The sequence below is a fragment of the Anastrepha ludens genome, chromosome 2 (genome assembly GCF_028408465.1).
Source record: "Anastrepha ludens isolate Willacy chromosome 2, idAnaLude1.1, whole genome shotgun sequence".
Classification (NCBI taxonomy): domain Eukaryota; kingdom Metazoa; phylum Arthropoda; class Insecta; order Diptera; family Tephritidae; genus Anastrepha; species Anastrepha ludens.
In genome coordinates, this window is record NC_071498.1 from 83,009,172 (window position 1) to 83,032,779 (window position 23,608).

Below are 23,608 nucleotides of genomic sequence, written 5' to 3' on the forward strand. Positions count from 1 at the left end.
GTTTTCAGTTCTTTCGTCATTTGATTGGCACTTCGTGGGGGATTTCGCTCAAGTGGCTTCCTTACTTTTTGAACCATTTCACGTATCGTTGCAGTCTTTTGATGACCACCTCCATGACATTTCACGATGCTACCAGTATCATTGTAACGAGTAATGGTGCGATAAACAAAAACTTTATTTACTTTAAGGTGCTCGAGCTCACGAACAGTCGCTAGTTGTGATTTTCCAGCCAAATTTAATGCAATCACACTATTACGTTTGCAATCCATTACGATTTTTCTTTTTTCGCGTTTACTTTCGGCAAAATTCTTCCGCGCGCTTATAAACAATACTCTGGGCTGTCATTTAGCCAACTAACAGACAGCTGATGCCCGTACATCAGCTCCGCGAGCGGTCTGAAGTTCGTTACACTTAGAGTGCCTGACCCTGTATGTTCAGAAAATACTCCAGTAATTATGCTAACTAACAGGTAACCATAACTTACTTTTGAATTTGTTAAAATAAAAACGAGTTTAGGAAAATTTATATTTTTTATTTGGAATGTTTATATTTATTAATGGTTTCTGTGTATAAAATGCTGATAAATTTAAAATAAATTTTATTACTATTACTTAGCTATCAAACTTATTATTAATAAAAAATATATTTTATTTATTTATTTTGTTCACTAATTTCTGTAAAAATCCAGAAACGACGTTACAATGTTGCAATTTCCTTAGAAAAACGACAACTGCAATTATATTTACTTATAACTGGTTTAATATGATTGAATATGCATGAATTGCCTATTGTGCAACATGTTGTTGTTTCGCAATTTCTTAATTTCTATGAAACATTATTACAAATTCATACTATTTGTTTTTCAATATACATACTTACTTATGTACATATGTACATATATTATTTGTAAACAATTTGTGACATGAAAAAATGTGGGCTAGTTTGTCAGATCTAAATCAATATCACAGCTTAACAATTATTTTCAAATACGTACTACAACTAAACTCAGTTTTATAAAAACAATATTTTCGTTTATATATTTTGAGCTGCGAATGCACTTACAGTGTGAAACAATATTTAAATACAAACTACCACAAAGAGCTTATATGTATGCATGCAAGTATTTAACAGCTATTGCACTATATAAAAACAAAAAATGTTCGCTCTTCTATTTGACACTTAGCATTGCTCGTCACACGTGGCAAGGAAAGGGATTTCAGAAAGTCTGTTAAACTGAAAAAAACTGTCACACCATGCGCATAAAGTACTTTTCAATTTATAAAATACTTTGTGATAGCTGACATTTTCCTGCAATACTTAAAATTGGAGAGTAATCGAATGCTTATTGTGTTTAAAATGCTTCATACCACTTGGCAGCAACCATACACTGTACCAGGTGTTTCACGTTTCGCCGTTATCTATAGCGGAATTAATTTGTAGGGTTTGGGATTTAATTTTCTTCGGCTAAAGAAGATAGTATTTACGAAACTACACTTTTCTGATTGAAAATTTCCAAAGCTAATAATTTTTCAGCTCCTCTAAAAGTTAGTAGTTACTTTGCTCTTTCAATTTTCCTTTCCCAGCAGGCTTAGGTTTGCAAATATTACGGCTTGTAGCAGCTCCCGTATCAAAAATTAAAATCTATTTATCTATTTTATTTACGCGGCAATATTTTGCAATGCACTATATGGCAAACTTCCTACCATTCGCTTTTTCTTTAGTCACGCTTTTACACAAGTTTTAGCTTGCTATGATCATCACACTAACTTGAATCGCCTACTTTGGAAGACAAGTTTTTGTTTTAGTAATTCTTAAACTTAATTGATTTCGATACGCGACTTGAGGTATTCGCATTCGCTCTATAATTTATATACAAATATAATATGTGAGTAAATGTATTTATGTTCAAGCATCTCAAACAATTAAAGTTTTAATATTTATGACGTTGGGAAAAACGTTGCGAAATTGCATTAATGAATTGAATTGAATTAACTGTTGACTCACAATGTCAATCGTTTTTTTTTTAAACAGTTTGTCGGTATCAAAATTAAGTCTCCAGCATTCTTTCATTTCTTAAAATCAGCAACGTCGATCCGTAGTGTCACTGCTGGGCAGATAAACTTCATCATCACTTGTGACCAGCAATTCACGCATCCCATAGCGTCTTCTGTTGGATAATAAAATTAAAAGGAAAAAGAACAAAAGTGAGTGGAAAAATTAAAAGCAAAATTTATAGATGATTTTAAGTAAGGTGGGTAACACAAGTGCAATTAAAAAGGGATTTAATTGCATATTTATATGTACATATGCATATATGTATACAGGGTTGGCAAAATTTGAGGAAACGCTTTTTCTTTAATCTAAGATTACTTTGACACTAGCCGCTCTCGATATCTGATACGAGCTTAACAAAATAAAACACTTTTAACTTGGGCAACTTTTATGAATTACGTTTTTGGGAAAAAATAAAAGGTTTCCCGAATTGAAACATTTGCGAGTGCAGATATCAGATGTGACTCGATTCATTGCCTACAATAACGACGGTTTCCGTCATCGTACAACGTTTACTAGCGACGATGTGGCTGACGCGACTTAAAATTTGCAACTCAGCTCAGGAATATCGAAGATAACTAACAGCTCTGAACTTTACACACCAGCTTAAGGAGTGTTTTGCAAATATTTATCATATTATTCGTGTCCTCCTAGTTCGCTGTTTTTTTCTCAATTTGCACTTAAGCGCAGTAAGATGAGCCGCAAGATCAGTTCATTGGACGAAGTGTGTTTTCAAATCGGTACCCAAGGTAAATTCTCATAATGAAGTGGTAGCAGGAATACAAAAACAAAATTTAAATGTATTTTATTTTTACGATTTGGCAATTTGAATTTACAAAAATTTCAATTAAAGTGTAAGCAAACAAAATAATAACAACAAAAATAAATCACTTTGTCTTCCAAACTACCAAATCGGAGAAAAATAAATCAATCAGCTGTTTTACTGTTATTCCTGCTATCAACTGTCACTTTTTGTGGAATGTATTTGATTAGGTATGTATTTGAAAGACCTTCGCCTCCTGCAACATGGCGTGCCATGCCACGCAGCTTCTCATAAATGATGGAAATGCTTGTTTGTTCTAATCAATTTCATTTTTTTAAATAAAAATTGTGTCTGATGCACTCTCTATTTTTATATTATGGTATGCGCGTTTTTTTATTATTCCTGTGTGCCAGTTTATTATATTTAGCTAAAGCTCAACTACTTACTCGAGGTTTGAACGCCAGATGACCAGCGCCACATACAAAGAAATCGAAAATAGCGCCACGAAGACGAGCACCATTGTAAGAATTATGTGGCTGGATTTATCGTCATCGTCATCATCAACGACACCCTCGCCAACACTGCCGCCATTCATTTCGATATTTTCCGCCACGAAATTATCAGTGTCCATTTTGATGGCCGGACCCCTATAATTGGGTTTAATTATATTACAATATAATATACATACATACATATTTGTGTGTGCAAATGTAGATGAAGTTAAATAAGAGAAATATGCGCTTAATCTTTTATTAATTTTACCTAAATCGTTCTTCAAGTTCATCGGTCTCCTTATTGACATTTCGCACTTCCAGCACCTCGACATCATATTTAAGTTTTCGGTCTTCGTTTAGATCGGCCACTAAACGGAGAGAGTCTTCATCATAGTGTATGAAACTGGAAGATTCGGTTTTTTGCTGAAATTATGAAGAAAAAAATTTGTGAAAAATTGTATTATATAACTCTAAAAAACTAAAAAATACACATATTTAAACAGATTAAGATAATCCATGGATTGGATTTTAGAGACATGGTAGCTTCTAGAAAAAATATTCCGATGTTGTGTGGTGAAAATTTAGTTCCTTACTGAAAATAAATAAATTTGGGCTTATTTTTTCAAGCCAGACTATTGCAGCTAAGTTATGAAGTCATTCGTCTATACTTAAAAAAAAAAAAAAAACTGTGGTCACTTAATTAAAAATTTGGGCTTTTAATTTATCATCTTGGGCAAAAACAAAATATCCTTTGCTCAGAAGGAAATCTGGAGCAAGCAAGGGATGTTTTCCAAACCGAGGTAAATCTCCTGCCTATACTATTTTAAACCATGTCTGTTTCTTACAGTTAGTCATTTTAAAATCATATCCAAAATCATATTATAAATCTTGTTCTCTTATACATACTTCCTACCGTACTGGTGGTTCTAGATTATACAATCCAAGTGAAATTATTGGTGATGTTTTGGTGTTTGATTATAAATTATCTTTTCAAAGACTTCTAAATTACACAAATTCAAATTCATATTCCGTACTTGCTTTTATTCGACGTTTTAGTTCAAACTTTGTTGATCCATGCACTATATAGCTGTTATACTTGTATACCGCGTTCGAAGTTGTTGTCTTTAGTTGGAGACCATATTATGTTTGTCATATTAGTAGGCCTGAACATGCCCAGAAAGTCTTTGTCCGTTTTTACGTTTTTTGCATTTCACTGAGCCAACTCTTTCCTATAAAAGCCGGTGTTTGCATATTACTATTACTATTCTATCCCTCACTTTCTTTTTCAATTTTATAAGTCATTGCTACTCGAGAAAATTAATTTCAGTATTGCTCAGCGAAGCTTACAAAATCATGATATTTTATGATTAGGGATGATTATAACTAATTATACGCCTAATGCTACGATTTCTAGAACTTTGAGAGAATTTTATATGCTTTCAAATTATATTGACCTAGATTTTTTTTCTACAAAATTTTGTGTAAATATTTTCTAAGTATTCTCTAAAATTGTTTCTTTGACAACTTTAAGAAATTTTACATTGTCTACATTATAATGAAATAATAAATTATAATTAATTTTATTTTTAATTGAATTGTTAGCTTTAATCAGTTCTTCATAGTCTTTAAGAAATACTACCTTTTAGATTATTAAAGAATGAATAAAATATACACACATATGCGCTTCATGAGGGACTTTGGCGGTTCAGCAAGGGGACAAATGAATTTAAATTGTGAGAGATTTATGAGAAGAATATCTTCTAGAAAATCCTCGTCAATATGCACTCGCGTTGGAGAGTATAATCATTTCTGTGCAGTTATTCCAAAAGCTCAATAAGTACATTAACAATATTTGAAAGCCGGTCTATACTACGAGTATCAAACGATTTGATTTCATCTCTTAATGATTTATTTTTGGAATTTGTTTCATTAATTATATTTCTTCCTTGATTTTTACATGTCGCTCATTTGCAGCAAGAGCAGCATAATAAAAAAATTTAGATAAGTATTTAGAAATTACCTAATCCCTTTGTATTCTGTATAAAAAATACATGGCATTTTCAATTAGTTAAAAATATTTATTTATTTATGCTTTTACTTAAGGAGGCATAGTTAATTGGAATCTTTGAAGCCGTGTTTTTTTTTTTTGAATTATTGGTTTTTTTGGGTATGACACTCTTGTAACAGTAATATTTATAATAATGTCAGAACAAAAACGTAGAAAATAAAATTGGAGCAAATTTGTATATTCAAAAATGGTCGAACGAACATTAAAAATATATAAAATGTTTTTTCCCTTTTTGGTGTGTGGATAATTTCGGTTCGGTTAATAAGTAGAAAACACAATTAATTGGTTCCGCATAGTTTCGGATTTTTTTTTTATTATTTGGAAAGAACTTTTCAAGCACTCAATGGGGAAATAATTTTTGACAACAACAACTTCTTTTAAAAATAATAAAGTCACACTCAGCAAATAGAACTTCCAATTGAATAAATATTTGAACAAATGCTTGAAAAAAAATGTATGATGACTTAATTTTTCAGAGTTCATATATACATACATTTGAATTATTTCTCTCATCGCTATAGTTTAAGCTTACGCCTTGGCGAGTATCGCAGGCGGTGGAACGATGAGTTGTATGAGCTTTACGACGGCATAGGCATAGCGCAGCGAATAAAAATTATGTCGAATGGATACAAACGTTCCGGCTTTGAAAGTATTCGATGCGGTACCAGCTGGCGGTAGCAGAGGAAGAGAAAGACCTCCTACGTTGGCAAGATCAGGTGGAAAAGGACTTGGCTTCACTTGGTGTGTCCAACTGGCGCCGGTTAGCACGACAAAGAAACAACTGATGCGCTTTGTTAAGCTCCACCAAAAACCCGTAAGCCGTTATCGCGCCAATTAAGAAGAAGAAGAAGAATAAAAACTCGAGAGTGAAAAGTTGCTACGTCTAGTTTTTAAAATGTTACAGGAAAGAATAAAAATCTTTCAAATAAATTTTTGTCAAACATATTTTTCGCAACGTTTATAAAACAAAATTTTGTGTATTCCAAGTTAAAATAAATCCAAAGTTATCGATTTTCACAACGTTGTCGGAGAGTTTGTGTATTCTTTGGGACTTATCACATTTCCGGTGAGTATTTTGGACTTTGTTCATCACTGAATAAAAACGGTTACAAATAAGAAAGATCGTTTGATAAAAACAATGCATAGATGTTTTTAGAAAAAGTGGGCTTAGCACCTTTTCACTATAAATTTTATAAATTTTTAAACTTTATATTGACAGCTTCAACACTTCGAATTGCGGTGACTTAAGTATACCTTGGTTTCAAGCCAGGAATTGAAGTTTTTATTATATGTTCATATGTACATGCTTTATTGGGTATTTGGCCGAGCTTCTCCTCTTATTTGTGGTGCGCGTCTTGATGTTGTTCCTCAAATGGAGCAATCTACATCAGTTTTAAACCGATGCCGAACGGAGCCTTGAGAAGCTTTTTCATGGTAGAAACACACTCAAAGGTTTGTCATTGCTCGCCGAAGGGTGACCGCTATTTAAAACAAATGTGATGTTTCGTGCCGGGAGATTCGAACCCGGTTCATTCAGCTACGGCGTCGACCCTACTTAGTTATATAAATTTGTATTGTATACCTATATCAGTTAATTTAACCTACGTGATTTCAAATTTCATAGTGGCGATGTCTTAATTGTGTATTTAATGGCAAATAAATTTAAATTATACACCCTCTCGAATTCAAAAGGGACACGTTTTTTTGAAATCATATCCCGTCTCCCACAAAACAAAAATTAAAGAGGATCATACTTTATACAAGGTGGCGCAAAATTAATTATCATATTGGAAGGTTGATTTTTGCAAAAGGCGTCGTACATCAATCATATTTGACACTTTTGAGCCAGTATCAATCAAAATATGTTTTTTTAGTAAAAAAGTTATTCGAAAACAAGCTTAACTTAACTTTGCGCCATCCTGAATAAGACACATTCAAATTACACCTTCGTACAAGCATTGGAAAATTAAGGCTTTTCTACAAAATTAAAACCATAAAAAAATATCAAAAATGCCCATATATAGGTTGTCAAAAAAGTCTTACGGTATTTTTATTGAATTTTGAATTGTTCATAAAATTGGTTATAATAATGCGATTTAAGTCAAATATGCGCCGTTTTGTTCGATGACGAGTTCCCAATGAGCTGCCAACTTCATAATGCCCCTCTTATAGAAGCTCGCTTCCTTATTGTCAAAAAACTCGGAGAGCCAATTTTCACAGGACTCTCTTGAGGACAACTTGCGACTACCAAGCTCGTTCGCCATGGACAGAAATAGGTGGTAATCACTTGGTGCAAGATCCGGACTATACGGTGGATGCAAAAGAACCTCCCATCCGAGCTCCCGGAGCTTCTGGCGCGTCACCAAAGATGTGTGTGGCCTGGCGTTGTCCTGATGGAAGACAATTCGGCCTCTGTTGATCAAAGATGGCCTCTTCTGCATGAGTGCTGCATTCAAGCGGTCCAGTTGTTGGCAGTACAGGTCCGAATTGAGCGTTTGGCCATAGGGGGGCAGCTCATAGTGGATGATTCCCTGCCAATCCCACCAAACACACAGAAGAACCTTCCTGGCCGTTAATCCAGGCTTGGCCACCGTCTTGGCAGCTTCACCGCTTTTCGACCACGACCGTTTGCGCTTCACGTTGTCGTAAGTGACCCACTTTTCATCGCCAGTCACCATCCGCTTCAAAAACGGGTCGATTTCGTTGCGATTCAGAAGCGATTCGCATGCATCCATACGGGCAAAAATGTTTTTTTGCGTCAAGTCGTGTGGCACCCATACATCGAGCTTCTTTTTGAATCCAAGCTTCTTCAAATGGTGTATAACGGTTTGATGACTCATGCCCAGCTCTTGGCCGATGCTACGGCTGCTACTACGCCGGTTTCTTTCGATCAATTCAGCGATTTTATCGCAATTTTCGACGACAGGCCTTCCGGACCGTGGCGCATCTTCGATCACCTCTGCACCGGAACAAAAACGTTGAAACCATCGTTGTGCGATGGAAATGGAAACTGTATCGGGTCCATAAACTGCACAAATTTTATTGGCAGCATGAGATGCATTTTTGCCTTTATCGTAGTAGTACTGTAAAATATACCGTATTTTCTCTTTATTTTGCTCCATGTTTGCGACGCTATAACTCACGAACAACTAAAAGCAAACAACAATTAATCAAACACGTGTTAGCACGTGAAAAGAGCTTTCCAAAGAGCTCTAGCGTGAACCGATGCGATGAATACAACTAGAACTACGCGCTTGTAAAGACAAGCTTCCGGAAATACCGCAAGACTTTTTTGACAACCTTTATCTTCTTCTTCTTAATTGGCGCTATAACCGCTTACGCGATTTTGGCCGAGTTTGACAAAGCGCGCCAGTCATTTCTTTCTCGTGCTAACCGGCGCCAGTTGGGCACACCAAGTGAAGCCAAGTCCTTCTCCACCTGATCTTTCCAACGCAGAGGAGGCCTTCCTCTTCCTCTGCTACCACCAGCTGGTACCGCATCGAATACTTTCAAAGTCGGAGCGTTTGTATCCATTCGGACGACATGACCCAGCCAACGTAGCCGCTGGATCTTTATTCGTTGCGCTATGTCTATGTCGTCGTAAAGCTCATACAGCTCATCATTCCATCGTCTGCGATATTTGCCGTTGCCAACGTGCAAAGGTCCAAAAATCTTACGCAGAATCTTTCTCTCGAACCCATATAAGTATATTGCCCATATATATCAGCCTTATAAACTTTAATAACAGAGCAATCCAATCTTTCACACATCCATATATATATTTAGTTTAAGAAAAATGTCACTAAATTATCTCGATTTGTAAAACTCAAAACCAAAAATGGTAAATTTATAATATTTCCACGAATCCACTTCACTTAAAGTCACATTTTAATTTAAGACACCCAAAATGAAAAGATGTAATCTGTTATTTTTACGAACGTATAATGTCCATACTGCTACTTCTGCAAATATCCTGAACATCGATATTTATTGCACCACTTTGTAAATAAATTATTAAAGTTTATTCATGAATTAGTTTTGGAGCTTACATAACACAATTTGTATAATGAACGACACCACATAACTAAGGAAGCATTACAAGACACGCCCACACATTTATTTAAAACGATTTTATCGTAATGATAAGTGATCATCAGCTACAAAAGGCAATTAATGTGCGAGATGAAAATAAACTTAAACAAAAAAGGTTTAAAAATAGTTTGGTCACACTTCGACTTTAATTGAATTTATTAACTTCTGTCGAAAGCAAAGGAAGGGCAAATTAATGAATGTGGCCGCATAGTATTTACTTGTGCATAAATGACTTTATTTACGAAATATATGTATAGATATGAATTTTTATAAATGCATTAACGCGAATACGTGAAAGCAAAAATACTCCATTAAATACGGAATATATGAAGATTTGATATAAATAAAAATAAGAACGCTCAAAATAAAATTTATATTTGCGTGCATGTATGTATGTATCTACATGAAGAAGTAATCTCACAAAACAGCTTTCATATATAGTAGATACAACAAGGCTTAACCACATCTATTCGACCAAGCTTCATAAGTACTCAATGATCAGAGTGGGACAAAGGTGAAAATTGCTGGTTTGACGAAATCGGAATACAAATTAAAATTTACGTGTGTACAGAAGTTCAGCTGGCTAAATAGCGAACCTTTAAAAGTCAAAATCAAATTCAATACAGCGACAAAATTCGGAAAAAATCAGTGACTTGCTTTTTAAATCTAGTATACTCGTATTATTATTTTTAGACTTCTGATTACTCTGGATGCGGATATGTGGTAATATGGCAGCCAAGTTTTTTTGAAACATATTGTATCAAGGTTTTTATGGCTAAAAATATGTTATTTTGCGCACAAAGTTCAATGATTTTCTAAAATACGCATACGAGTACATATGTAAGTGTTCGAAATTTGTGCAAAAACGATTAATTACTTGCTTTTAATAAAGGAATAAAACCAGGGTTCTCAATACACTGGAACAAAATAAGCTCTCCAATTGCTAACACTAGTTTGCAGCCAAAAAAATCCAAGAACCAGGCCATCCAATTTCTAGGTAAAATCGGCCACTGAGTCTGGAAATCCACATGCCACATAGTTGCCAAGATTTAGCCAAATAACGGATATGATTGAAGAAAATAAGGTAGATCATAAAAATTTATAATATCTGGGAATGCGTTAACCGATCAAAACAATATCAAATTAAAAGTGATTAAATTTGTTTGCTATATTATTTACAAAGTTAACAAAAAAATAGCAAAACTTTAGCAAAAATATGACAATTTTCGAAGTGATGTGAGAAATAATAAGAAAACAAGTTTCTAAAAAAAATTTGTTTTTACTAATTTGTTAAAACTAAATAGTGAAAAAAAATCCTTTAATAAATATAAAATCGTGCATGTACTCTGAGCTTGTGTATATGTAGTAAACTTGACTCAATTTCATCTCACAAAATTTATGTTGTGTTTAAAATGTTACGCGTTACCTCTATGGCCTCAAAACATATGTATGACCACATTTCTTTATGGGAAAACAAAATTCTAGGATGCAGCATTTTTGATTATCTGGCAGCTAGAAATTGTATATTTAGTATAAACTAATGGCAGGGCTGTTCCTCATTAATGATGTGAAAATCCGGAATTCAAATTCTGAATCCGCCAATACTGTGATCTGTGGGAGTAACTACGAAGGGGTAATACAAGATTACTTTAATTCTTTACAATGAATTTTGGTGTGATAAAACAATAATACAAATTCGCCAACGTTGTCGTAAAATTGTTAAATAAACAATATTTATTAGCTTATTATTATTAGCAGAAACAGGTAAATAAATATAACAGTAGTACATACTTCGCGTCGTGCGTACCGTACGTGCATATGGTGCTTAACTTAATCGTGCAGGAGACTAGCAGATACTGAAAGACAGGTGCGACTCACATATTTCTTGACGTGAGACAGAATATTCGCCTATAACTAACATACATATTATATATTTACTTCGGCTTGCGCCCAGATTCCAACAAGAATTCTCACCCAACATCTGGCTATCAATGAAATCTTAAACACTTTTTACTACAACTGTTAGTATTTGCCGACGAAAACTTGCCGAGCCACATTCTTAGCCAACCACAAAAAGTACAAATTCCAAAGTGATTCCCGCGTATAAATACTCATTCATACACGAACGAGATGAGTACATACATATATACATATATTTGTTTTTTTGTTTTACGGGGAAATTCAATTGATGACGAAATGAATTCTACGCGATACCTTTGAATGAGTCACACGTTAATTAAATTAAGCTTCGCAGAATCTCCAATGAATTGTTTCGGTGGTTGTTATGTGAGAAAATGTCTCTTTACGGCTGTCATAGTACGTGTAAGCGTTATCCGAAATTATCTAATTCATATGGAAATTTTATTGAGTTTGCCACTTTATTCAATTGCCCACCAAACTAAAAAGTATAATATTAATTGTGTATGTGCTCGTGTTTGGCATATTTGGACAGTTTTTGCGGGGTGTATCAATTGCGAGCAAGTCACGTTTAGATTTCTTGCAAATAATTACATTTTAAAGTATATATAATATACATAAAGGGGTTTTCAATAGGGACATAACAATTTTGTATTTACATAAAATTTAGAATAAGTGAGAAATAGTAGTAGTACAATAAATTAATTTAAGTATGGAATTTGAAATACCTCATTTGAATAAGGCACGTATCGCTAGCAGGAATCGATTCTTTTATAACAATTTGCCAAATCAGCATTTGATATCAGTCTCGAATGCCGAAGGTTTGGCTCTCCGAATGATAAGATTAATTTGATATTGACATTCATATGACAGAGATTCGAGAGTAGTTCTTAATAATTTCTTTTAAGTAGTTTATGAACAATGTTGACTAGGATGAGAATGTTAACCTTGAATGGCATTTGGGATTACCTGATTGCACAAAAAATTGGAGTCTGCATTGGTATTTATGTATAAAATGGTTATCCCCCTATTAATAGCCCCATTAAATGTGCATTTGAAATATCTATTCTATTTATATATTATATGTACATAGATATAGATACAGTTATGTTCAGAAAAAAACATAACCGGAAAAAGTTTCATCTAAATTCGATTTCTTATTAAGATTTTTTTTTCCAAGTTAATATGGCACAACATTTTGCTATATTGCTTTTGTGATTTACGCTATGTGTGTGTATGTAGATATCGCGTGCATCTTATGTAATTCAAAATAGAAGGAGAAGTGAGAATTATTAGGAATAAACAGTTAAAGAAAATCAAAAGTGAATAAAATCATTAAAAAAATTGCATTGGCTAGTGCAAGTGAGAACACGTATGAAATTTTGAAGCAAAAATAAGGTCTAACTAATCAACATTTTAAACAATAATGAAAATATATAACAATTTTCTAAAAGAAAAACTTTATGTGCCTCGAAGTGAACACAGCGACCAAGGATATGGGCATAGAAAGGATAGCTTTACAGAATCGGCTTAAAAAAATAACGAAATTGAATGCAGGGCTTGTGTAAATCATTTGAAAAAAACATAAATAAATGCTCCTCCAGTTAGACATCGGACGCGGCTATATGAGAAAGTTCTTCGTAAACTAGCGAAAAACCCGTATTTAATGGGTTCAATTAAACAAAATTATTTGTAATTATTTGTAACTCTAGAAGATGTGAGTGGATATATATTTTCTGATGAAAAATAATGTTTTCAAGGCCAATGAATATCAAGGTTTGCTGGTACTGCACCGTGAGTGTGATAAACCTGGCAACAGCCCTCGCCTACGAAGGCATGAAATAGAAAGAAACACTTCATTCCAATAACTATTATATATACATATATATAATTGGCGCGTACACCCTTTTTGGGTGTTTGGCCAAGCTCCTCCTCCTTTTTGTGGTGTGCGTCTTGATGTTGTTCCACAAATGGAGTGACCTACAGTTTTAAGCCGACTCCGAACGGCAGATATATTTTATGAGGAGCTTTTTCATAACAGAAATACACTCGGAGGTTTGCCATTGCCTGCCGAGGGGCGACCGCTATTAGAAAAATGTTTTTCTTGATTTTGGTGTTTCACCGAGATTCGAACCTACGTTCTCTCTGTGAATTCCGAATGGTAGTCACGCACCAACCCGTTCGGCTACGGCGGCCGCGTCCAATAACGATTACCCCTCAGCAAATCTAAGAGTGCATATTTGCTATGAAAAAGTTACTTCTAAAAACTATCTTCTGGCGGGAGGTCATCCATTTATATGACAGTGGTTCAAGGTCGCATGCAAAAAATTAGTGAAGCGGCGTCAAAACATGATAAATGTATGCAGTAATTAGGGTCGTTTTGTGGACATTAATGGAAATATTTTTTGTGCGAAAAATTACCATTGTAAATAGTTTATGTCATATAAAAAAAGTAATAAGTTTACTATTGATTATGCACTCTAATATGAGTACCTTTCATTCTGGAAAAGTGTCCTAAAGTTTGCGTTTTCCTTTTTTCTTTTTTGTGCATGCGAAAATGTAGATGCTAGATAAGAGGAATGAAATATGTGAATAAAAAACAGGAAATTTTCCTACTACCTAATGGCTATTTGAAGAACAACTTTCTCTGGGCATTGACCACAATCTTCACTAAATTTGGGCCTGTTTTTAACTTCTAGTGGCACGCGGATAAGTAGTTTGCCGATTTGTTAGAGAATTAGTTCCTTTGAGCTCCATAGCGTTACTTGAGTGCAGCTTGGTAACTACAGCTTTCTTCTGGTATCAGCATAACCCCCTCTCAGTCATCCAGTTTAGTAGCCTATCTTAATGCGCACCAGTCCAAGGTAAGAAATATCCATTTGCTTGAACATCAAAATATTAAATTCAAACAATAAAAAACGGAAAATTAAAAGAAGTATGTATGTTTATATAAAACAAACCAAAAATACATACATATGTAAATATAAAATAAAATATTCATTGGAGCGATGTTGTTATTAAATTAATGGAGCGATGTTGTTATCAAATTAACACAAGGGGCTGATGTCTGTTAAAACACATTTACTTTTGTGAGTTTAATTATATTGCTGCATTTTCTGTGATCGCGACTGTATATGCATGCATACATACATATATTCATATGATTTTGTTTGGATAGAAAATTACCTCAGCAAGTCAAATTGCAAATATTGCAACACGAAATAAATATACAAGCACATAATTTGTTCTGCGTATATTTGTGTGAATTCCAATATAATCACGCTTATTTTAAGTGTTTTCGATTTCATACTATTCCACGTTCTATTTTAATAATTTCCTCTTAAAACAGTTAATATTGGAATTTACAACAGTTTAAATGCACTCAGTGCATTCGATGTGATTGGTAGATACATTGAGTTTGTAATATATTACTTTACCACTGAAGGTCATGAAAATGTCGCTAAATGCGGCTCTGTGTGCTTTATTTACTTATACAGGTACATATGAGTATGTGCATATGTATGACTTCGAAGTGATTCACATTTCCTCAGGCCTAAATACTTCACTGCAGTTGTATTTGTGATATAGTAACATTTGCTTAAGTTAATCTGCGTCAACATCTTCTCTTTTTCGGCTTAATCGCTGTTTGCGGTTTGTATTAACGTAAAATTATATTTACAAATATTCATCCCAACGTGGGTGACTATGTTTGAATGCATATATTAATGCGTTTACTTGCACGAATTTGAAGCGGAAGTCTGGCAAGCCTTTTAAATTTACACATTCATCGTCTTCACACTCACGCTCTTGGGTATCAACAATGCCTCGCCTTACTATCCAAAATTAGCTGCAGCTCCTTTCACTTTATCCAGGGTTGGATTGAATTAAGCTATTGGTCAGATCAAACTTTTAATGGTGTTTCCTACGGAATTATTGCGGAATATTTTGACAACTCTTGGTTGTAGTACAGTACAGTAGTTAGTTCATTAAGTTAAGTTCCAAAGCAGACACTTGGTGTCGAAACTCCAGAAACCTGGTAACCAAAGTAGCCGGATTCGATATCGACATCGAACAAGAAATATCCAATGATAGAAATAAATCAGTCGCCCCTGACAGGCAACAGCAAACCCTCGAGTGCAATTCTGACTTTGCTGAAAATTCCTGACGTTTATTATGATTAAAGCAAATAAAAATATGGGTCGAAAAAAGTTGCAAAAGTCCACCTCTGTATTTAAAGCTTATGTTGACGGGATTTCAGCACCTTAAAAAACATTGTTTTTTAACCTTCTAAAAACCGCCGAAATATTATTTTTTATTATAACTCGGTTATTTGTTATTCAATTTTAAAAAGCAATATGTCATTATTATTTTTATTTTTCGTTTTTATGTCCTTTTGAGCTCCGAAGTCGTTTTCACATAGCTGGGTAAGGTACGCACAGTTCTACCCTTAAGATACCCGTTTCGGTTCATCAATCTCAAGTACTTTCAAGTAAGTTCGTTACAAATTTGCTGTTCAACTTTTTTGCTAAATTCATAAGCAAACAAGTTATAACACTTTAGACTTTCCAACTGTTTTTTGTTTTTATATGACGATCCAGTCTAATGCTCGGGCACGTTTCTTTTCCTCAATTCTTTCACAAAATGCATAAAATAGAAATTTAATTGGAAAAGGTTGAGCCGTCTTAAGCATATTTGTTAGAGCTTATTTAGCAATAAATATATTTTTTGATATTTTAGAAATAACTACTAATATTAAGTAATAATGAGTATTTTGGAAGATTTTATTACAGGTCACAGACGCGGCACCATATATGAAAAAAGTAGCCAGGGCTATTGAAATTTTTTTTGCTAAAATAACGCAAGCAAATTGCATTGCTATATTTTATTTACTGCATCGAATTTGTAAGGAAATAGGAGATCAACATCCTTTGGTTGACTGTTTTATTTCAAAAGTGAAGAAAATATTTCAAAAATTCTCGGCACGCAAAAAAAATATTTAAAGAGTCAGCTCCAGATCTACCACTGCCACCGCGCACAGTTATATCAGGGTATTGATGCCGTCAGCTATTATGCCCTAAACTTTGATCTGTCAAATCATTCACTCTCTTAAATGTGATGATTCACAGGTGGTTAAAGTAGCACAGGATTTGTTTTGCAACAATGAATTTCGTAGTTAAAAATTTATTGTATTATATAATATATACTTTAGCAACGATTGTAAATACTATAGAAACTACATAAATTTTTCGCCAGAATAAATTCTGAAACTAGAAGGAACACCATTACCTTTATCGGCACAAATATGAATTGTTAGAAGAAAAAAATTGTATAATGCAATGTTACGTTGTAAATTTTTCTCTTGTGACGAACAAGTTAAAATCGGTTTTCAACAAAAATAAGAGCTTTGCTATATTTAAATATATAATTAATCCGATTGAAAAATATCTACCAACTGAAATTTCTGTATTGTATTTCGTGGCAAAAGGCTATCGTTTATTTTAGAAAATTTATCCAAATATTTTGTTATTTATTGTTACTTATTTATTCTATACTTAAGCAGGTTTATATGCTCGGTATTTGTAGTATTTATTTTTAGCAGTGTTTTTGTACTATTTTAAATAAAATTAACAACTTTTTACAAAATAAAAATTCCGCTAATTGTGTATGTTTTAAATGCATATTCTCAGTAGGTTTTTGATATTTTTTTGTGAGTATTTTAAACGCTTAATATCATGTTTTTACGGCTTATTTTTTGTCGCCCTAAAGCGAAACTTCGTGAAAATGGACTTAGATGCAGTCGATTTCGGGTCCTTAAATGTTTGAAAAATAGGGATTTGTGAAGCCAACTTAATTTATTTTGTATTGTTGTACCTGCCACACTAAAATTACCTCTGTTCTCGTTTTCGATCTCACTGGAGTCTTATTTAAATCGTTCAATTCCGATCCACTGGACACGTCATTCACAGGACTCAAAGTAGCTGTAACAAATAAAAAATAAATAAACATTACATATCATAATTGATTGGACACAATAAAAAAGTAATAGAAAATGTTTTATTTCAAATTATGTTAAGAACGAGAAATTATTATAGCAATGCGTGTACTCGTATATGAATTATCTATAAAAACTTATATTTGAAAATACCTTTATTGCGAATACTGGTTGCGAAAAGCGACAAATATTTCACAGTGAAAATGCAAATGTGAGAAACAAAAATAGTCGTTGACCGTCTAAAAGCAACTTACTTTTATAACCATATTACTGTCAATGCAACAAATACTACGACTCCCGCGGCAAGCAAGAGATGGCAGAATAATTTCAACAACAGAACAGGCAACACGCACTACATCACCCGGACGGCGATAAGATTTCCGATTCTTTATAGCTGACGTGGTAGATATAAAGGGTTTTCCAACAATAGGTGTTAAATATCGCTATCTAGAGATGATTAACGATTTTTTATGGCCAGAATTGAATTGTATTGATCTGGACAACGTTTATTTTCAACAAGACGGCGCTACGTGCCACACAAGTAACGAAACCATTGATCTTTTACGGGAAAAGCTTCCGGACTGTGTTATCTCTCGAAGAGGTTATCACAATTGGCCACCGAGATCTTATGACTTAACACCTTGTGACTTTTTTCTTTAGGGACCCGTGAAATAGAAGGTCTACGCCAACAGCCCAGGGTCGATTCAAGACCTCAAATGGAATTCGTGACGCCACTTTGCAATTCGGGTATGGAAAATTTCATGAAATGGATATTGTCTTGCAAGCTTGGTCGTGGTGGTCATTTATTGCTGTTATTTTCCACTATTAACGGCATACTTCCTCTTTATAATGAAATAAACATCCGATCATTTATATTAAAAAATGCTTAAATTGTACGAGATTAAAGAATATATGAACTTTTTTCAAGCACAAAACATGTTTGTTTAATTTTTCATTGTTTTTGCAAGGATAATTTTTTTCGACTTAACTTAAGTTACTTTATCAGATATCTACTAAATCTAAAATATTATTAAACACTTATGAACTTAACTATTGGCTTTTGTTTTGCTAGTAATGAAATAGTTTTCACTTTAAATAAGGAAACTTCTCAAACAATGTTGATGGAGTTTTTCGAAATAAATGAATATCTAAATTATAGTCCCGGACTGTAATCTAGTCGGGACTGTAATAACCATTTCGGGATTTTTTCGTAGAAGTTAATTTTAAATTTCTATTTAATTATTATGTGGTAAGAAGCTTTTTAAACATCACGGATGGAATTTTTTTTCGAAAATAATGAAAATCTTACTCCCGAGACTAAGTCCGGAATCTCGGGATCCCAAAAGTCCCGCTAGCGTAATAATATAAAAAATTACATCCTTATTATGCATGTACACATATTTGTATTTATGAACTTGCATTGTTATTTTCTCTTTTCTTAGAAGTTAAATGCAATTTTCCGACTTAATGCCAGAAAGACGACAGCCGTTGCTTTAAGGGGGTAGTATGGTTAATTCGGTGTAAAACAAGCATATTTTTCGAAATTTTTTTTGTCGACACAGTTGATTTATTCAAAATTTTAAAATTACTTCATTATAAAGTCATATTTAAAGAATATTGTGTGAAATTTTCATTGATTTTTATGAAGAAATGAGTTGGTGGCAGCGAATCTTCGCGGACGTCTCATAAAAAAGTTTTATTGCGGTGTCCCTCAGAACTCATTACTGGATCAACTAAAATCAAAAAACCAAATTGATTTCATCAGCTAATAAAGTTTCGCAGGTAACAACGTCGAGTTTTTTGTTTTTTAAATTTTGTCATATTTTAAAACAACAAAGTTTTCAAGTTTTTTTTATGAAAAATCGGTGTTTTGACTTCAAAGCGCTTTAAAAAATTTAAAAAAAAAAAAAAAAACAAATTCGACGTTGTTACCTGCGAAACTTTATTAGCTGATGAAATCAATTTGGTTTTTTGATTTTAGTTGATCCAGTAATGAGTTCTGAGGGGCACCGCAATCAAACTTTTTTATGAGACGTCCGCGAAGATTCGCTGCCACCAACTCATTTCTTCATAAAAATCAAGGAAAATTTCACACAATATTCTTTAAATATGACTTTATAATGAAGTAATTTTAAAATTTTGAATAAATCAACTGTGTCGACAAAAAAAATTTCGAAAAATATGCTTGTTTTACACCGAATTAACCATACTACCCCCTTAATGTTTGCGAAATGTTAAGATATGCAAACTCACATACCGGCTATAAACGTACTAACTTACACACGTGCACACACATGCATGTTTGGAATAACATCTTTTGTTGAGAAATTTACGCTTATTTGACAATTTAGGTGAAGGTGCTCTTTTATTTGCTTTATTTATTTTTAAATATTTAGAGCGTAAGTAGTTGGCAGTGAAAACTAAACTACGTTTGTATGTTCGGGTATATATTTGAACAATAATTGATATGAGATTAAAAGAAGCAGCTTTGTTTTCTGTAATAAAGACACTTCTAGATATTTCTAGGCCATCTACGGGTGCTAAACTTTAACCTTGTAAATATGCACATATGCGAGTATGCTTATCCCCAAGCAACATTTGATTAGCACAAAATAGCAAACGTTTTTATTACTTATTTTTGTTTGGAAGTTAATTTTTTTGCCAAATATTTTCCATACTTTTTCGTTCGTTCGAGTTCGAGTTCACGTTAACTTGCTTACTGTTAATTTGCCGCTCTACTTTAAAATGAATTCTTGATTGCTATCGATTGTCATATTGCCCCATATTTGTTACAAACATCGTCGAAGTCAATGACAAGAAATACAATACACTACCCACATTTGAATCAGCTTATTATCGCTCATGAACCTATAAAATGACATAAATTCATATATTTAAATTTTCAAAAGATGCGGAAAAAAATGTATGCAAAACACATTTTTTCATATGACCTAAAAATTGTTATATAATATTATCTTCAGATGTAACATATTTTAAGTTCTGCGTATAAATTCTGCTGAATCGTTTAAGCGGCCATCGCGAGACTGTATAGAGACCCTAAAGATCTTATTGAATTATTCAAAAGGTTTTACTGAAATTTGCACTACATGCCTTAAATTCTTTTAGAAAAACTTAATTTCCTATGAAATTTGCCTTGAGCGGAGAATGGACACACACCATCTTTTTGTCGATTTTAAAGCCGCATTCGACAACACCTAAAGGAGTTGCCTACATGTCGCTATGTCTGTATTTAATATCCCCTCAAAACTATGCCAGATGACATTGTTCAATAACAGCAGCGCTGCCAGAATTGGAAAAGATCTCTCCGAGCCGGTGACTCGCTGCCATGTGTTTCTTTAATCTAATGCAGGAAAAAATCGTGCGAACCGCAGAACATAGACACAGTGCAGCGAATAAAGATCCAGCAGCTCCGTTGGCTAGGATATGCCGTCCGAATGGATACGGTACTAGTTGGTGGTAGCAGACGAAGAGCAGCGAAACACAGCGAAACAGAAGTGGAAAATCGAAAGCAACTACATATGATGTTATTATATTTATGATATTTTGTATTTGTTGGAAAATGTGGTATAAATCGAGGTAACAAATTATCTACGAAATATTGGCCATTCATTTCATTGACTGTTTTTGGAAATAAATCATTTATATCTATGAAAAAAAGCCCTTTGTTTTATATGTTTCATATTCCCCTCCCACTGGAAGGTGGGGCATTCTGATAATGACAGCTTCTTTTTAAATGTGGTTTGGCTTTTTCTATAGCTATCAGAAATGTGTAGTACGATTTGATTTTTTTTGTTTTGTTGTTGTTTTTTTTTATTTTGCGTTGTCACATTATAGAAGCATGCAATTTAATATACACATATGCCCATAACGGGTGATTTTTTAGCTATTAAACAGTTGGTTTAAACAGCTGACGCACGTTTCGTGTTTTGTTTTGCTGTCAAACATCTTCAGTTTGGTATATAATTTAACCATGAATCGTCTTACAAACGAACAACACTTGCAAATTGTTGAATTTTATTATAAAAATGGGTGTTCTGTTAAGAAAGTTTATCGCGCGCTTCTTCCATTTTATGGTCAGTTTAATCGACCCACTGAAGTGGCTATTCGAGCTATTGTGATTAAATTTAGAACCAAATTTACATTATTGGACATCAAACCACCAACGCGCTTACGTAGAGCGCGAACTGAAGAAAATATTGCAGCTGTATCGGCTAGTGTTAATGATGACCATCAATTATCGATTCGTCGGCGTTCGCAGCAATTAGGCCTCTGTTACTCAACAACGTGGAAAATTTTGCGAAAGGATTTCGGTGTGAAGCCTTTCAAAATACAGCTGGTGCAAGAATTGAAGCCGAACGACCTACCGCAACGGTGAATGAGCTCTTGGAAAGTTGGCCGAAGATCCAGTTTTTTTATCGAAAAATTGTGTTCAGCGACGAAGCTCATTTTTGGATCAATGGGTACGTAAATAAGCAGAATTGTCTATTTTGGAGTGAAGATCAGCCAGAAGAACTGCAAGAGCTACCAATGTATCCAGAAAAGGTCCCAGTTTGGTGCGGTTTATGGGCTGGAGGTATCATTGGACCGTACTTCTTCAAAGATGCTGCGAATCGTAACGTAACTGTGAAAGGTGACCGCTACCGTGAAATGATATCCAACTTTTTTTTGCCCAAAATGCAAGAGCTTGACTTGCATGACATGTGGTTTCAGCAAGACGGTGCCACATGCCACACAGCACGCGTAACAATGGACTTGTTGAGAGGCGAATTTGGTGAACATTTTATTTCACGTTCGGGACCTGTCAATTGGCCACCCAGATATTTTGGATATTTTTTTGCGGGGCTATGTTAAAGCTCACGTCTATTCAGATAAGCCTGCTTCAGTTAACGCATTGGAAGATAACATTAAAGCATTTATATGTGAGATACCGGCCGAAACATTGGAAAGAGTATGCCAAAATTGGACTAAGCGGGTGGTCCATTTGAAGCGCAGTCACGGTCAACATTTGCTTGAAATAATCTTCAAACATTAAATTATATGGACTGTACTATCAATTTAAATAAAAATGTCATGCATTTTTCTGAATTTTACGTGTGTTTTTTCAACAACTTTCCCATAGCTCTTAAAAAATCACCCTCTACATACGTGCAAGCCTGAATATTGAGTCTCAATATGTCTTAAGTTGGGTGCCTCAATTCAATTGTCTATTTTGTATGCAGAACAGCAACAATGTATTTGGGGTAAAAAACCTGCACGCGAACTACAATTTATTTGTTTATTATTGTCTTTAAAGGTTTTGGTTTACTTTCTTGTAAGCCAATCGCATATGTATGTAAAAAAGTGTGAATAAATACGTCTACCATAGCCAATAAAAAGAAAAAACGAAAACACAATTCAATTTGTATTTTATTAAATTTTGCATTGAGTTTAATTGCAAACGAAAATACATATTACACGAAAAAAGTTATGAACTGCCAATGTAGTCGTCAAGGTCGTATAATATACATATTTTGTTTGAAAGTATATCAAATTATGTGCATATGTATATATGCGAGTATGTACCCTGTTGGGAAATCGACTGGAGATCCAATTTTTTAAATAACCATTACTGGTTCGCGTCTTTGGGAAACAACTGCGAATACTTGTAGGTCTCTTTCTAAGTACCCACTGATTATATTTCTGGGTACATCACTTTTGACCGATAAATCTGCCCGAGGTGCGCCAAATTAGATCGCGTTTTACTTAATAATACGAAAAACTTATCTCAAAATAGTTAAATTAAAAATTCCAACCTTTCAGAGAATGTATGTAGAACCATTTGTTCTTTCCCGCTCTTTCCCCGCTAGAAATGACAGAAAGTCAGTATCATAACGAAATTATTCGCTTCACGTTTGAACAACATTGGGAAATATTGTAAACTTATTTCCAAAGTCAAAGTAGAGTAGCCCAAACAGTGCGTTTATTGAAAAAAAGAAAATCAAAATCGTCTTTTCTAATGAAGCGCTTTTTCATCTCGGGGGCTATATTAAGAAGCAAGACTGCCGCTTCTGGAAATCGACTAACCCGCACGTTACCGCCGAGAGGCCAATGCGTCCTAGGTAGTCACTGTTTGGTGCGGATTTTGAAGCGGTGGATCATTTATCTATTTTGCTTTGAAAATACTGCTTGAAATGCTATTTTCGTCAACGGTGAGCAAAGGCATGATAAAT

At 34.0% G+C, this 23,608-nt stretch overlaps 1 protein-coding gene across 1 annotated transcript in view; it reads right to left on the bottom strand.

Annotated features, from left to right (window-relative positions):
• Window positions 1-566: 566 nt before the first annotated feature.
• The window catches only part of LOC128871979 (uncharacterized), a 30,175-nt gene continuing 7,133 nt past the window's right edge, over window positions 567-23,608 (bottom strand). Inside the window, exons 2-5 of the mRNA XM_054114201.1 lie at window positions 17,276-17,364; window positions 3,578-3,732; window positions 3,262-3,462; window positions 567-2,167 (exon numbers count right to left, since the gene is read on the bottom strand). Of these exons, the coding sequence (XP_053970176.1) occupies window positions 2,080-2,167; window positions 3,262-3,462; window positions 3,578-3,732; window positions 17,276-17,364 (533 nt within the window). The 3' untranslated portion in view covers window positions 567-2,079. The remainder of the gene's footprint in view (window positions 2,168-3,261; window positions 3,463-3,577; window positions 3,733-17,275; window positions 17,365-23,608) is intronic.